This window comes from Dasypus novemcinctus, chromosome 16, assembly GCF_030445035.2.
Source record: "Dasypus novemcinctus isolate mDasNov1 chromosome 16, mDasNov1.1.hap2, whole genome shotgun sequence".
NCBI classification, from domain to species: Eukaryota; Metazoa; Chordata; class Mammalia; order Cingulata; family Dasypodidae; genus Dasypus; species Dasypus novemcinctus.
Window position 1 is genome coordinate 39,184,557 of NC_080688.1, and position 16,562 is coordinate 39,201,118.

Consider the following 16,562-nt stretch of genomic DNA (forward strand, 5'->3'; position numbering starts at 1 on the left):
GCTGGATTGTGTGGTAACTTTACGTCAGTTATTTTGAAGAATGTCCTTCATTTGGGATTTGTTTGCTATTTTCCTCATTTTTAGACTGGGGTATTGTGTTTTGGGGAGGAAAACCACAGAGGTAAACTGCCATTCTCCTCACATAGTATCAAGGATACATACTATCAATATAACTTTATTGTTGATGTTAACCTTGATCACCTCACTTGAATTTCTTTTGTCAGGTTTCTCCACTGTAAAGTTCCTCTTTTCTCCCCTCCCTTTCCATACTCTACTCTTTGGAAGAAAGCCACTATGCTCAGGTCACACTTACATTTATAGTCTTACAAACTTTTTGTCTACTTGTTTTATTAAATTCTGAGAAAGGGATGTTCAAATCTCCCATTATGATTGTAATTTATCTGTTTTACTTTTCATTCTGTCAATTTTTGCTTACTGTATTTTTTTAAAGATTTATTTTATTTCTCCCCACCCCCTTGTTTTTCAATTGCTATGTCTGTTTGTCTTCCTTTTTTCTTTAGGAGGCACAACCTGGGATCTCTGATGAGGGAGGGAGGCAACTAATCTCTTGAGCCACCTCCTCTCCCTGCTTTGTTGTTTCTCTCATTGTGTTTTCTTCCCTGCATCTCTTGTTGTGTCATCTTATTGCATCAGCTCACTACACCTACCCAACGCTTCAGCTTGCTGTCTTCTTTAGGAGGTACTGGGATCCAAACTAGCAACTCCCATGCAGTAGGTGGGAGCCCAGTCTCCTGAGCCACATCTGCTTCCCATCCTACTGTATTTTGTTGCTGTTATTATTGTTGTAGGATTATTATTATTTTTGGTGAGTTGGTTTTTTATCATTATAAAATGACACTATCTCTTTCCTTGAAGTCTACTTTATCTGATATTAATATAGCCATACCAGCTTTCTTATCCTTTGTGTTTGGATTATATAGCTTTTATATCCTTTTACTTTCAACCTATCTGTGTCTTTATACTTAAACCAAATACAGCTTAAAGCTAGGGTTTGCCTCTTGAGCTCATCTGGAATCTCTGCCTTTTAATTGAAGTGTTTAGTCCATTTATATTTAATATAAATATTGATAGAGTTGGGTTTAATTCTACCATATTGCTATTTATTTTCTATTTTTCCCCTCTGCTATTTGTCCATTTTTCTTATCTTCCTTTATGTAACAAGACTAGAAAGAAGGAACAAAATTAGTCATTTTTCAATGTTTAACTTTATCTTTTTTGGCTTTTTAGCCATACTTTTTTTGTTAATTTTTTTGGTGGTCACTCTAGGGTTCCTTAATTTATCACAGTCTGTCTTGAAATAGTTCTACTATAGTTCGTATGTAATATTAGAACCTTATAAAAATAAACTTCATTTACTTCTTCCTGCCCTTTATTATTGTATTATTGTCATCATATATTTTATTTTAACTGATGCTACAAACCACAGAATACATTGTTATTTCCCTCCCCCATCAATTTCCAGCTGTTCTAGTAGCTCTCACGTCCTATATTTGACTCCTCAGCCCAGTAAGACTCCTGTTTTCTTCCTGGGTTCTGTTCTGTCTGTGTCACATGGATGGGAAAATGCCCTTAGAGGAAAAGAGGAATAAACGTGGATCTCACTCCGTGTTGTGCTTTTTTTTTTTTTTAAGGAAGTACCAGGGATCAAATCCAGGGCCTCTTCCATGGGAGCAGGTACTCAATCACTTGAGTTACACCCATTCCCCATGTTTGCTTATTTTTAAGGGTTATAGCCTCTCTTGTTGCTCTCTTCTGGTTAGTCTCTAGTGCATTTAAGTCAGGAGTCAGCAAAATTTTTTTGTAAAGATCCATATAGTAAATATTTTAGGCTTTGAGAGCCATACAGTCTTTGTTACAGCCATTCAGTTCTGCTGTTGTAATGGAATAGAAGCATAGATGATATATAAATGAACACTGAAATTTGAATTTCATATAATTTTCATGTGTCAAAAATGTTTTTCTTTCCTTCTTTTTTTACCATCTATTTAAAAATATGAAAACCATTCCTAGTTTGTGGGCCTTACACAAAGAGGTGGGCAAAATATGGACCATGGGCAGTAGTTTGCCATTTCCTGCTTTAAGATGTTGTTTTTACATTTTTCTTCAGAGTTTATAATAGTTATCAGCAGGAGTGTTGGTGTGATATGCTATTCCACCATTTCCAGAAGCTGGAAGTCCTCATTTCTAAATAAAAAATGGTCATGGAAAGTTTAAGTATTTTGCCCAAGCCTCCTAGCTATGGCATGTGGCAGAGTCAGGATTAGAATCCCATGTGTCTAATTACAGAATCTTTATGACTTAACTCCTGCATATTCTTTGAATGCCTTCAAGTCCCCCTAGAGGAGGGGGATTTAACCTAATCTGAAGTAGGGCTGGAGATGGTCTAAAAAAGTCTTGGTGGGAGCAGTTCAAGTGGTTGAGCACTTGCTTTCCATGTACAAGGTCCTGGGTTCAATCTCTCATACCTCCTAAAAGAAAAAAGTCTTGTTTAGATTGCTTGTCTTCAGAGACAGAACCATCCACATTGTTAAGCTTCCTAATTAATAATTTTAGCTTTAAATTAGTTTACTGGTTTCTCAGTCAGCAATATTTATTGACTATTCAGTAAGTGAATATTATCTGTGTATGAAAGGGTAGGCATGGGGCATACTGCAGGAATTTTTATGGGTGGTTCTAGGGACTCTGCAATCTGATAACTCAAAATGAAGTCTCTCAATACAATGAGGATAGCTCTTGGCTTAAAAACACGTAGGTATCACCCACCTTAGGAGTCATCCTTAAATATGAAGAACATATCAGAAAGGCATAAAAGAAGGATCCCATTTGTGTGACTTATGGAACATGTTTTGAACACTCTCTGGTCCCGCTGGGTTTGTAGTGTACAGAAGTGATTCCAAGGGATAGCAGTTCAGTGCCCTTTCTAGCTGGTCCTGGAAACCATCTGCCCTGGACATTCTCCCATCTCTCTTCTGTCCTCATCCAGCATTTTAACACCAGCAAAATCAGAGTAAAATGGCCATGACAGTCAACACAGAAGAAGAAAAAGAGTCCCCAAATATTAATCTCAGTGTTGTATGTGGAAGGACAAAAGCTGTCCTATCCACAGCCTTGCTTAATGCAGGTGGGAATGGGGGGAAACCTCTTTTGAATAAAAGGAAACCATAATAGAGAACAATATTGTGGCCAGAAAAATGAGTATTATTTTCTTTCTTTCCTCTCTGACTTGGCTATGATGGAAAGATAAGCAAGGAAAATTTGATACCAGAATATTATTTAATTTGCCAATTCAAATGAGCAAAGGTCTTGAGCAAGCATTTTTCCAAAGAATAAATACATATGGCCAATAAGCACATGAAAAGATATTCAACATCATTAACCATTAGGGAAATTAAATCCACCATGAGATACCACTTCACATGCACATGATGGCTATTATTACAAAAACAGAAAATAGTAACTGTTGGAGAGGATGTGGAGAAATTGGAACTCTTGTGCATTGTTGGTGGGGATGTAAAATGATGCAGCCACCATGGAAAGAAGTATGGTGGTTCCTCAAAAAGTTAAGCATAGGATTACCATATGACCAGGCAATTCCACTCCTAGGTATACATTCAAAGGAATTGAAAACAGGGTCTCAAACAGATACTTGTACACAATATTCATCCCAGCATTATTCACAATATCCAAAAGGTAGAAACCCGAGTGTCCATCAACAGATGAATGGATAAACAAAATGTGGTATATAGACACAAGGGTCTATAATTCAGCCATAAAAAGATACGAAGTTTTGATACATGCATGCTACAACATGGATGAAAACATTAAGCTGAGTGAAATAAGCAAAGCACATAAGGACAAATACTATATGATTCCAGTTATATGAAATACCGAGAATAAGCAAATGTGTAGAGGCAGAGTAGATTAGAGGTTATCAGAGAATGGGGTACAGAGTGTTGTCAATTTTAGACATTTTAGAAAAATAAATTTCAAGAAACCTTTTGCTAAATCCTGCTTTAACTTGTTTATCACATTCTAACGTATTTTCTGAGGAGAGCAATGACATAGTTGGTCATTTTAATTTATTATTTAGATCAATACTCATTAAGTGTCTATCCTGTGGCAGGTACTATTCAAAGTTTATGATCGTGAACATGACTGACAATGTTCTTGTCTAAAGGCACTTATAATCCAATAAAGATGATAGACAGTGAAAAAAAGCAAATGATATGATACCTGCTAAAAAGAAAGAGAAGGAGAGTGAGAGAAGGAGATGGTAGAGGGCAGCACCACTGCAGATGGAGGTGTTAGGAGAGACTCTGTGAATAGAGACTTAAGTCCTGGAGAAGCATGTTCCAGGGAGAGGGGTCAACAAGTATAAAGATCCTGAGTCAGGGACGTCCTTGGAGTGATGTGAGCGAGTCAGTGTGGATGGAGTGAGGTGAAAGTGGGAGGCGGTTCGTTTTAAACATGTTTGTTTGCATGTTTGCATATAAACATGTAAGCATGTTTATGTCCTGGTGGAATGATCTAGTAGGGAGGAAAACTCGAGATGCCCAGTGGGCAAGCAGGTGGCTGGTGGTGATGGTGGTGCTACAATTGCAAATGCCAAGTCCTTGAGTCAGCAGGAGGGCTGGGATTCTGCGTGTGTCAGGGGTGGGAGCTGGAAGGTGACCTCAGGAGCAGGCAGCTTCTCTGTAGCAGTGGGAGGGAAGGCCAAGGGTAAAGGGCACAGGTGGGGGAGGGGGTTGTAGATTAAGAGGATGAGCAAGTTAAGCAAAGTCATCAGGTGAAGGGAAGGGGATGGGCTAGGAGACTTGAGGAGAGAAGAGAATGTAAGAGAAGAGAAATAATTTCTAGGAGAGGGAAGGGAGTGAATAGAGTGAAAGGTGGAAAAAGCACAGTTCAGTTCCTCTTGGGTGAGCATCTTCCTTGACCTGGAGGTACCCAACTCACAGGCAGGCAGTGCCTAGCAGAAGCACACATGTATCTCAGGCCAAGCCCATGTCTCTGACGTGCCAGGAGATTCAGATGTCCCACTACTAGATACTAAATTGCTTCCTTTTCCTCTTCTCTTCCTGCCCCCAACCCCAACCCCAGGGTCATCCTACACATGAGGCCATGCCTTGGCTCCACCATGTTCAAGTCTTGTGCCTATAGGCAAATTGCTTAATCTCTTTGTGCCTCTGTCTTTCGGTGTACTCACTTTGTCATGGAAGTGGAGAGTTATTACTGTAACGTGCAAGGTGTAGTGCTTGGCACATAGGTGTTTCCTTTTGTTATCACCACCATGGAGGCAGTTACTTCTGGGACTGCTACAGCACCATCCATCACCAGGGGACTTCATGTAAGTATTTGGCATGTGCCAGTCACTCCTGCCCTGGTGGCTCCCAGATGGCAGTGGGCAGAAGAATTACTTGGGGAGCTTTTTAAAAATTCAGATCCCTGGCTTCCTCCAGAGGTGCTAATTCTGTAGGGTTAGGGCCAGTCCCAGGACGCCGCATCGTAAGCAGTCACGCCCAGCGCTCTCCATGCAGGTGTGATTACAACGCCGCATGCTGGGCCTCTGTCATGGTTTCTCATCCATCCTCAATCCAGCACCTTCCAGCCACTTTATTACCCCCACCGAAGCCAAGCTCGGGGAGGCCGAACGATGCCCCCGACTTTCCAGCTGACACTGGCAGAAATAGGGTTGGAATCTCCATCAATTCTCCTCTGAAATGTGTCCCTTTCAAAAGATTTAAAAAGGAAACACTTCTAGACTTTTTAAGTTACAATTTTTAAGGCAATTGTTAAGCTACATGTATAATTTAAAAAAAAATATTTTTTAGGAGGTACCGGGGATTGAATTTGGGATCTCGTGGCCTCCTATATGCAAAGCAGGTGCTCAACCACTGAGCTACACCCCCTTCCTTACATGTCTACATTTTGCAGACATTTGCCTATTTGATGTTTGTACCTTAATGCCTGGAACCAAACTTGAGTCCCTCATTTTGTGTACCTCCCAAATCCCTACTTCTGGGCACCAGGCACTCTGGAGACTGGGCCTGATCGGTGAAAGCTTTCACATGGAGGGACCCAGATCTGGGTGCTGGGTGCTGTGCAATCCACCATTTGGCCTGCTCTGCACAAACATGCAGGAAACTTAGAACACACTTGTCCTAATCACCACTAACCACGCCTGCTTGCTTCTTGTGCCCCTCAGAGGGAGAAAGCCCCCAAATCCCATGTTTGCAAGGGGCACACGCCAGGATGTTTTCCACATCAGGACTCCAGCTGGCTTGGGTTTGGGCCATGTGATATCCAGAACCCTCGTGAGGGATGGCTGGGGTGGGTGTTCGTGTTGGCGTAAATGCTGTATGGTGATATTCAGTGGGCCGCTGGCGGGCGAGTGGTTAGAGGCTGATCTCTCTGGGTTTCCGTGGCTGCCGTAAGGGCAGGCAGGGTTCTTTCCCCAGCTGGGTCTTGTTCCACACATCTGGTGTTTTCCAAACACCTAACTGCTATTCCAGTGTGGCCTCACCATCTGTCCAACTGAAGGCAGGGCTCTTTGAAGTAGATTTCAGGGCAGCTCTGCCAGCGTGGAGTATTCGGTTTATCTGTAACCTGCCAGCAGATCCTGGCTCCTGCACGTCCTCAGTCGGTGGTTTGGGGCAGGGTACTTCACCTTTTGGAGAATTTATTTCTTTGTCTTTACGTATTGGATAGTTTGATAGAAACCTCAGAGTGTCATGAAGATTAAGTAAAACCAGTGTACGTCTCCTGTGTGCCACCCTCCACCCCTCACCCCAGTCTTCCTCCAGCATCTTTTGGTAATTTGTAGGGGTTGATTGATTCCCCTCTCACTAGATTTCTCCAGGGAAAAGTCCCAACTCCTAGTAAGCATGGGTTCCTTTGTTTTTACCCTGGCATTTATCATAGTGCTATACTCTACATTGTAGGTTATTCAGAAAAGTTGAATAAATGAATGAACATTCAAATAATAAAATACAAGTTATGTCAGAGAGCACTCCTGTAATCTACCTGTAGTTTCTTAGAACAGTACAATGTTTATGTTGTGAATTCAGTTGCAAAGTGTTATATATGAGAAGCTTTTTAGTTGAGGAGAATCATCAAAATATTAGGATCTAGGAAAGACTGATTTTTCCATCCTTCTGAGAAAGTGCAGGCCATTCCATGGGCCTCTGGGCAGACACTGGCATATCCCCTGGGCACAGCCAACTTTGGATCTCAACTCTGTTTAGTTGTTTATTTGAACAGTCTCATCCCCTTTCTGGCCCTTTCTATTACCTTTGCTATTTCTGGTTTAACTAGCCTAATAACAGCCTCAAACACAATCCAGAGTGTGAGTGCTGTGTCCTGTTCTTCTTTCCAGATTTTCATCTCTGTCTGGAATAGTATCGGGTACAGTGTAGGTGGTCAGTGCAGGTCTGTTGTGTGGGTGGATGAAAAATTGAACTCAAGGGTGTTAAGAATCCTCACTGTTTTCTCTCTTCTTTCCTGACGGCTGTTAGTGTTTGTTCTGCTTTTATTTGTTCATGGTTATTTAAAAATTTTTGACCTGAGGTGCTGAGTTGGGTATGGATTAGTCATAACCCTCAGTTTATGTCTCTTATTAGTATCTTTGCATAGCCTGCTTTGTGTGGATGGATGGATGGATGGAGGATTTTAAGCATTTACCTGTCATAAAAACAACAACAACTCCCTAGGGCCTAGATAGTAACCTGGTTTAACCATATTGTCCCCTCCTTCTGTCCCTCTGTCTCCCTCAATCTGAGGTCCTCATCATCTTGAATCTATATTAACCAATCTTTTGTTTTCCTTTTTATACAGTTTTATTACATTTTATATGTATTCCTAAAAAGGGAATGCTTTTCATTTTGGTTGTTTTAACTTTATCAAAAATATGTCATGCTTCTATTTTTCACTTAATATTATACTGCTGAGATTCATCCATATTGTTTCATGTTGGTGTATATAGTCATTTATTCATTATTGTTCATATATTCATTCATTGAGTGACTATGCCACTGTTTATTCCTCCATAGTCCAGTGGCTGGGAAATTAGGTTATTCCCAGGATTTTGGTCTTGTGAGCAGTGCTGTTATGAATATTCTTCAACACAGCACCATCAAATTTGTGCAAGACTGTTTTTGGGTTATGAGCTTGGGAGTAGAATTACTGGGTCATAGGGAATGTGAATTTTTGACTATAGGAGGTAAAGCTACAACAGTTTCCAAAGGTTTTGCACCAATTTACACCTCTACCAGCCATGTACAAGGGAGCCTTTGGACCCATATCCTTTCCAACATTTGTTATTACAATTTGCGTCTGCTAAATCGATGTGAAGTAGTATTGCTTCATGATCTGTCCTGATCACTAAGATGGTGAGGAGCACATTTCTTCATGTGACTATTGGCCACATGTTGCCTCTTCTGTGAAATGCCTATTCTTGCTTTTGCCCATTTTTCCCTATTGACTATTTATACTTTTCTTACTGATTTGTAGGCGTTTGGTATATATTCCTGATTAGAATTCTTTATTGATTTTATGTCCTTTTTTTCCAAGTATTGATTGTTGTGTAGCATGTTTATTTTTTCTCACTATTTATTTATTCACTTTTTTATTAAAAATAATTTTTTTTGAGGTACTAAGGCTGGGGATTTAATCCAAGGCCTCATATGTGGGAAGCCGGCACTCAATCACTGAGCTACAGTGGCTCCCGCCAGTTGTTTTTTTTTCATTTGTTTGTTTGTTTTTTTGTCTTCAGGAGGTACCAGAGCTTGAACCCGGGACCTCATATGTGGGAAGCAAGCACTTAACCACTTGAGCTACATCTGCTCCCCTTTCACAGTTTATTTTTTCTCACAATTCTGTGGGTTGACTGGGCTGAGCTTTGTGGTTTTTCTGCTCAGTGTGGCATCGGTTGGGATAACTTAGTGCGTTCAGTTTGTGGCTAGGATGGAAGAGAAGGTCCAAGATGGCTGCTTTAACAAGTCTGGTGTCTCAGTGCTCTTCCACGTGTTCTCGCCACTTAGCCAGTTTAGGCTTTCTTACTACATAGTGGTTTTGGGGATAATTGGACTTCTTACATGGAGCTTGGCTTCTGAGAGGAAGGAAGCAGAATCTGCAGCTTTCTTTTTTTTTAAAAAAAGATTTGTTTGTTTATTTCCCCCCTTCCCCTCCTCTGGTCCTGCTGTTTTTGCTGTCTGTGTTGTTTTCTCTTCTCATTTTCTTTCCTCTAGGATTCACCAGGATTTGATCCCGGAGACCCCTGATGTGGAGAGAGGTTCCCTGTCAATCTTGCCACCTCAGTTCCTGGATTCTGCTGCACTTCATCTTGACACTCCCCTTGTCTCTCTTGTTGATGTGTCATCATCTTGCTGTGAGGCTCACTTGCTCTGGCACTGGCTCGCCACACGGGCATTGGTGTGTGCATTGGCTCACCACGTGAGCCCTTGAATGGGTACTTGCGCTCACCACGCAGGCACTCGTGTGGGCACTGACTCGCTGTGCAGGCACGCTTTCTTTTCTTCTTTTGCACCAGAAGGCCCCAGGGATCAAACCCGGGTCCTCGCATATGGTAGGCGAAAGCTCTATCACTTGAGCCATATCCGCTTACCCTGCCAGTCCTCTTAAGGCCTGGGCTGGAATGTCCCAGAATGACATTCTGTGGGTCAAAGCAAACACCAAAACCAGTCTAGATTCAAGGAAATAGCCTCTAGGGAAAATAGGCTCTAGGTCTTATTTGATGAGGTGGCCATGGGCTGTGGGGCTTGTTTTTGGGTTCTCGATTCTCTTCCTTTGGTCTCTTTGTCAGCTGCCCTGTCTTAATTACTATAGCTTTCTGATAAACCTTGAAGGGTAAGTTTCCTCCTCCCCACTCTACTTCTTTAGCAATGTCTTGGCTTTTCTTGGTCCTTTATTGTTCCATATTTTTTTCTAGAATGAAATTATCATGTTCCATGAAAATCCTTATTGAGATTTAGATTGGAATTACATTGACTCTATAAATAAATTTGGAGCAGATTGACAAAGTTTTGATATAATTTTCTTATCCAGAAAAATGGAATCTTCCCATTTATATAGATTTTTAAAAATTTCTTAATGCTTTGTAGTTTTTCCTGTAAGGTCTGATCTTTTGTTAAATTTATTCTCAGTTACTTGATACCCTCTTCTATTGTCAATGGTGAATGATTTCTCTTTACTTATATTTTCTAGTTGTTTGTTTTTGCACAATGACTCTTCTATATTAATCTTATATCCAGCCATTTTGCTAAACTCTCTTAGTTTGCGAAAGAGCTGCTGATGCAAAGTACCAGAAATGTGTTGGCTTTTATCAAGGGGATTTATTTGGAGTAAAAGCTTACCATTCCAAGGCCATGAAATGTCCAAATCAAGACATCACCAGAGATGCTTTCTCACCAAAATTAGCTACTGTTGATCCTGGTGTCCTGCTATGTGGCTAAGATGGCTGCTGATCTCTGCCAAGGTCTCCTGCCTTCCCTCCAGAATCTACCATCTCCTGGAGCTCAGCTGTGGGCAACCAGGCAAGGTTATGTCTCTTTCTGGGCCTCCTCTCTGTCTTAGCTGCCCTGCTTTCTTCCCGTGTCCTCTCTCACATGGCAGCTTCTTTTCTTTCTCTCTCTCTGTCTCTGTCTCATTTTCTATAAGACCCAGCAAGAGGGCGGAGACTCATCCTGAGTCACACCTCATTGATGTAGTCCATTCAAAAGAGTCTCACACCCACAGGAATGGATTAGTTAAAAAACAATCTTTTCCTTTTTGAGATTCATAAAAGAACTGCAAACTGTGATACTCTCTTAGTATTATATTTTTTCTTTGATTTGTATGGAGTTTTCATGTAAATAATTTTAGTATTTATTCTGTTCCAAACATTATGCCTTCTTTTGCTCCTGATTTTAAAAAATCCTTATTCTTGTGTCTTGCCCAGTTTTCACTTTCAATTCTTGTTGAAAACAGCAAGTAGAAACAGAGATGGCCGATTCAGAACCCTTTCTAGCACAAAGTGTCCACACAAAGCAATTAGTATTAATATCTACTGGAAGAAGTGGCTTCAGAAAAACTAACTGTGGCTTCTCCCAGTGAAGGAGGGACAGGTCTGCCCCCATGATCTGTTAGTCTGAGAAGCCCATGGATTTTTTTCTCTGCTCCACAAGCTTTATTTTGAAAGCCATTCTAAATTATTGCGTTTTAAAAATGAAACAGTAGGTTGTCATTTTCCCAAATCCTGCTTCTCGGTGCCAAGGTCCAACTTTCATAATCTTATTTTCTCCAAAGATTCTTCAGTTCCAAGGGTCTATCCATCCTTGTAGCATTTCCATATAAATTAAAATCTCCATGAAAATCTCAGGATTTGAAAGATTGGATAGAATTTCTAACAATTTTAAAAGGAATCTTCTGAGTTTTTTTACTTCTATATCTGCAGTCTGATTTCCTTCAGGGTAATACATATTCTTTTTCATTCTTCACATAAACTGAATTTGCAGTAAACATGGCATTTGAGATGGAAGGTTTAAAAGCACTGAAACTTCAAGAAGAAAATGAATGAAAGAAAAGAGAAGGAATATTTTAATAAAAATCTTTGAATACAAAATTCCAACCTTCATCATTTAAAAGTAACTTTAAGAAACCAAATTTTCTAATTTGGTGTTATTAATTTTATTATTGCGTTATTAATATATTATTTTAAAATGTTTTCTTTTTATTTTTCAGAGAAAATATGTCACCCCTTTGTATTTAACTTAAGTTTGTAGTATACTTATTAGAGCTTTTTTGTATGGCAAAAGACAGTATTATCTAAGCTTTGCTAATACAGTCAGTTAATCTAGTAAAACCATCTTCTCTCGCATTTTTGTGTAGATAAGTTGTTTCTATAGGTTCTTTACTGTCAAGGTTTTTTCCAATGACATGTATAAAAATAATCAGAGAGTCTGACTCATTTTTATTACCCGGGCAAAGTTCTCTACTAAGAATTGATTGACCTTTAACTTATATATTTATTGTGTAAGTCAAACTTCCATATGTCAATGTTGACACTGACTCAGATAATTGAAGGGTTTCTCTTGCTCCCAAATTTATTACTTTTTAAGGTTTACCTTCAAATTACTGATTGTTTATACTCAAAATTCACATTTAAGTAATTAGCCCTCAACCATACATTTAGTAGATGCAAAAATTCCTATGCCTGTGTTCTTATCCAGTGTGCTAAATGATAAGAATAGTTTTTATTTGTGGCAGCAGAAGGACCAAGATATCAGCAGAAATGATGAAATGATTCTGAGTGAGGAAGGTCTTAGAATCATCATTCTTAGGCTATTGTGAAAGCTACTGTTTAAAACTAATTACAGGAACTAATGTATGTTACTGAATATCCACAGATATTTGATACACCAGAGTTGTCGCTGCTGGATAGGGGAAGAGAGTACAAGATAATGGTTAGACATGTCGTTCCTGGGGGCCCTGGGCCCCAGGTTCTAAATTTGTTCTACCATTTACCAGCTGTGTGATTCTAATTACTTAAACTCTCTACTTTGTGTGTGTGAAATAGAGGTGGTAATATTAATTTTTTAGGGAGTAAAGTGAAGTGCATGGTGCCTAGTGCATAATGGATGCTCTACAAATGTTTGTTTTACTTACAATTATTTTAAATTGAAAATCATTATAACAACATTATAAAAAGCATCATCTCTAGTCCTTATGTCTAAACCATAGAGATGACAATAAACGTAGGTCCTAGGCTTCCACATCCTTGGAAGAGATTTGCTTCCAACCAGGTGTAAATCTTTTAAATTTGAAAAATAATTAATTTAATTCCCTCATGAAATAATTAAACTAGTAAAATGCCCTCTAGGAAAAATAAATGGGGAACATGAAGATCATTGAAGGGTAAATATTTAGATGTCCTTGCATAGTTAATAATTATGCCCTTTGTTATAACAGAATTTTATAGAAAGAACCCAAAATTTGTTTGAAAAGGTGTTGGTTCAGTCATTCCTTTAAGAAATATTTACTGGGAAGCGGAGTTGGCCCAATGGATAGGGCATCTGCCTACCACATGGGAGGTCCAAGGTTCAAACCCTGGACCTCCTGACCAGTGTGGAGCTGGCCCACGCGCAGTGTGGGTGTGCGCAAGGAGTGCCCTGCCACGCAGGGGTGTCCCCCGTGTAGGGGAGCCCCACACGCAAGGAGTATACCCCAGAAGGAAAGCCGCCCAGCGCGAGAAAAGTGCAGCCTGCCCAGGAATGGCGCTGCACACACAGAGAGCTGACGCAGCAAAATGACGCAACAAAAAGAGACACAGATTCCAGGTGCTGCTGGTAAGAACACAAGCGGACAAAGAAGAACACACAGCGAATGTACACAGAAAGCAGACAAGTGCGGGGGTAGGGGAAAGAGAGAGAAATTAAAAAAAAAAAAAAAGAAATATTTACTGAGTTTCTGCTGTGTGCTAGGCAATGTGATGGACCAAAGTGACACAGTGAAGAATAAGACAGATGTGGCCTCTGACCTCATGGCTTTTCACCAATAGGGCTTTCTACCTGAGGTGCTGCTACTGAATTATACAAATATTTTATGTAAAGTCAAGAGATAAAGTTCTATAGAAATACATTACCACATATGAATGAACCAGGATTATAACTCGATGAAAACATGTGGTCACACATTGGTCTCACACTAGGATTAAATTTATCTTGGTACATTTAAGAGTTAATTTCTAAGATGATTGCCAGGGGACACAGCCATCCCTGTCACAGTACATTTCTGGGGAGGTTGCAGTGCCCCCCCCCCATGTGACGGTTATACTCTAATATAATTATTTTGGGAGCAGAGTACTTTAATATGTGAAGTCTACAACTGGGTAAGCATGATCATTTGACCCAATTATAATATCCTCAATAATTAAGAGAGGCCTATGTTCAATGTTTTAGCTGGGAATGGCTGTAGGTCTCTGCATTGGAAAAAACGGAATGAAAAGATTCTGCCTACAAACAAAGAGAAATTCAGTAAGAAGTTAGAGATTACAATACCAAACAGATATTACCCCAGGTAAAACTGGATCCCCATTTATCTACTAAGCTATCTACCAACTTCTCCACCTGGTATTCACAGCCCAGCCCAGCCCAGCCACATCTCCTCCATTTACCTGTCAACCTTAGCTTTCAGGGCTTTTGCTATTGTCAAACGTGACCAGGTAGCCTCTCTACCTTGCTCATGCTGGTTCCTCCACGTGGAATGTTTTTCCTGTTTGCTTTCACTGCCACTTAGCAAAGTCTCAACTACTTTCATGAGCCAGCTTAAATGCCCTCTCTTCCACTCTACCTTTCCTGAGCCCCATGGAATATCTACTTCATTGAACCACAGCACTGTATACTCTGCTAAGGCATTTGTCTTAATTCTCTTCCCTTTCCATTATTTGTTATACGTAAAATCTCTACTAGAACTGTGTGTGGGATCTTCTTTGTGCCCTAGTGCCCCACATGCACAGGGTATAAGTTGAGGAGTGAAAAGGATTTCCTGAAGTGAAAACATCTTTGCAAATCAAGTATGACAGCTTCTTCTTAAAAGTGTCATATGGGACAAAAAAACAAAAACAAAAAAAAACAACGAAAAAACAAAAAACATAGCTGTAAAAGATGGAAGATAAATATAATCTATATCCTAGAAATACAATTAACAGAGGAATAAACAAGATTAAATGAGAAAGAGAAAGTCTTTAGAATACAACATGATGAATTTCAACATCTGACATCTCCAAGCTGTATAAAATAATCTTTGGTTTGGTTACCTTTTTACTAAACTGATAGGAAAAAATTACTTGAAAATGACAAAAGTACTCTTTTTTTTCCCAGGGCCAGTTCTGTGACTATTGTGATTCTGAGGACCCCCAGAAAGCACATCCAGTTACCCATGCGATTGATGGCACTGAACGTTGGTGGCAAAGCCCACCTCTCTCCTCAGGCACACAGTACAACAAAGTCAACGTTACCTTGGATCTCGGGCAGGTGAGTTATGCTTTCAGTTGGAATGGGAAAAATTAGTTTAGGTCATTGTTTTTATGGTAATTTCTGACGTAAGCATAGTTAATTTTTTTAAAACTTGCTTGTTTTAGTTCACTAATTATTCTTAAACCTGTTACATGAATGTTTGCATCCCTCAACACCCAGCTCAGCACCAGTCTGAAGGCAGATAACCAGACCTATATGATAAATGTGTTAAAAAAAAAATAGTTGTAAATGGATATTTTCATAGCTTTCTCTGTCCTGGAAATCCTGACTCTGTGAACACTGACTACCATATGGTTGGTCCATGGGGGAATCTGACTTCAGGCCTATCCTCCAGGATGTCTGTCCCCACTGCATACAACCGGCATAATCCTTCCCCCTTCGGTGTGGAAAGGACTGTGAACCTGCTGGATTCATTCCCATGATTAGGTGCCATTACCTGACAAAGAAGAGGGAATTTTGCAGGTGTATTTAAGTTGATCAGAAGGCACCTTATCCTACGTGGACCTGACTTCATTAGGGGTACTCTTGAAAGGGACAGCCCTGCCTGAAGAGGTTTGAAGCATGAGAGATTCTCCTGCTGTCCTCAGAGGAGAACACTCTGTGTTGTGAACTGCCTGTGGAGATAGCCACGTGGCAACCCAGGAGCAGGTTCTGGGAGTTGGGAGCAGCCCCTGGCCAACAGCAAGCAAGAAGGTAGGGACCTGAGTCCGTGAACCACAAGGAACTAAACTCTGCCAACCACATGTGGGACTTGGAAGTGGACCTTTTCACGCATCTGGCCAACACTTTGATTTCAGCCTTGTAAGACCTGGAGTAGAGAATCCAGTCATGCCGTGCCCAGGCTCCTGACCTATGCAACTGGAGGATGATGAATAGTATTGTTTGAAGCTTCTAAGTCTCTGGCAATTTGTTTTCAGCAATTGAAAACCGGCATACCTTTTCTCAGACCAGGGGCTGTCTCCCGTCTATTTCATTCTATTCCTTCAACAAGTATTTGTTGACCACCTTCTATTTGTGAAGCACTGTTCCAGGCATTTGGGATACACCAGGGAATAAACTAGATGAGATCCCTTCCCTCATGGGTTTACATTCCAATAGGGGAGAAAGACAGTAAAAATATTCATAATAAATAACTGTAGTATGTTATGAGTTGATAAGAGATATGGAAAAAAGAAAATGTAGAGCAAGGTAAGGGGTTCATGAGTGATGGGGTGGCTCACAATTTTAATTAGGATGGTGAAGAGAGGGCTTACTGAGAAAGAAGGTGAAATTTAAGCCAAGACTTGAGGCAGGTATAGGAGTTACTTATGCAGGTCCTTGGACGGAGGAACAGCCTTGTAAAGTCCCTGAAGTGGGAGCTTATCTGAAAGTACATGGGGCAGCAAGGAGCCAGAGTGAGAGAGCAGTGGGAGCAGAGGTTGGAGAGAGAACAGATGGGACCAGGTTGTGTATGACCTCATCGACCACGGTAAGCACTTTAGTTTTTAAGTGAACCGGGAGCCATTGCAGGGATCC

The 16,562-nt window shown here is 40.4% G+C and overlaps 1 protein-coding gene across 1 annotated transcript in view; it reads left to right on the plus strand.

The window, feature by feature from the left end:
• LAMA3 (laminin subunit alpha 3) overlaps positions 1–16,562 on the plus strand; it is a 273,948-nt gene that overhangs the window by 8,137 nt on the left and 249,249 nt on the right. The window contains exon 2 of the mRNA XM_058277557.1: positions 14,892–15,044. Within this exon, the coding sequence (XP_058133540.1) occupies positions 14,892–15,044 (153 nt within the window). The remainder of the gene's footprint in view (positions 1–14,891; positions 15,045–16,562) is intronic.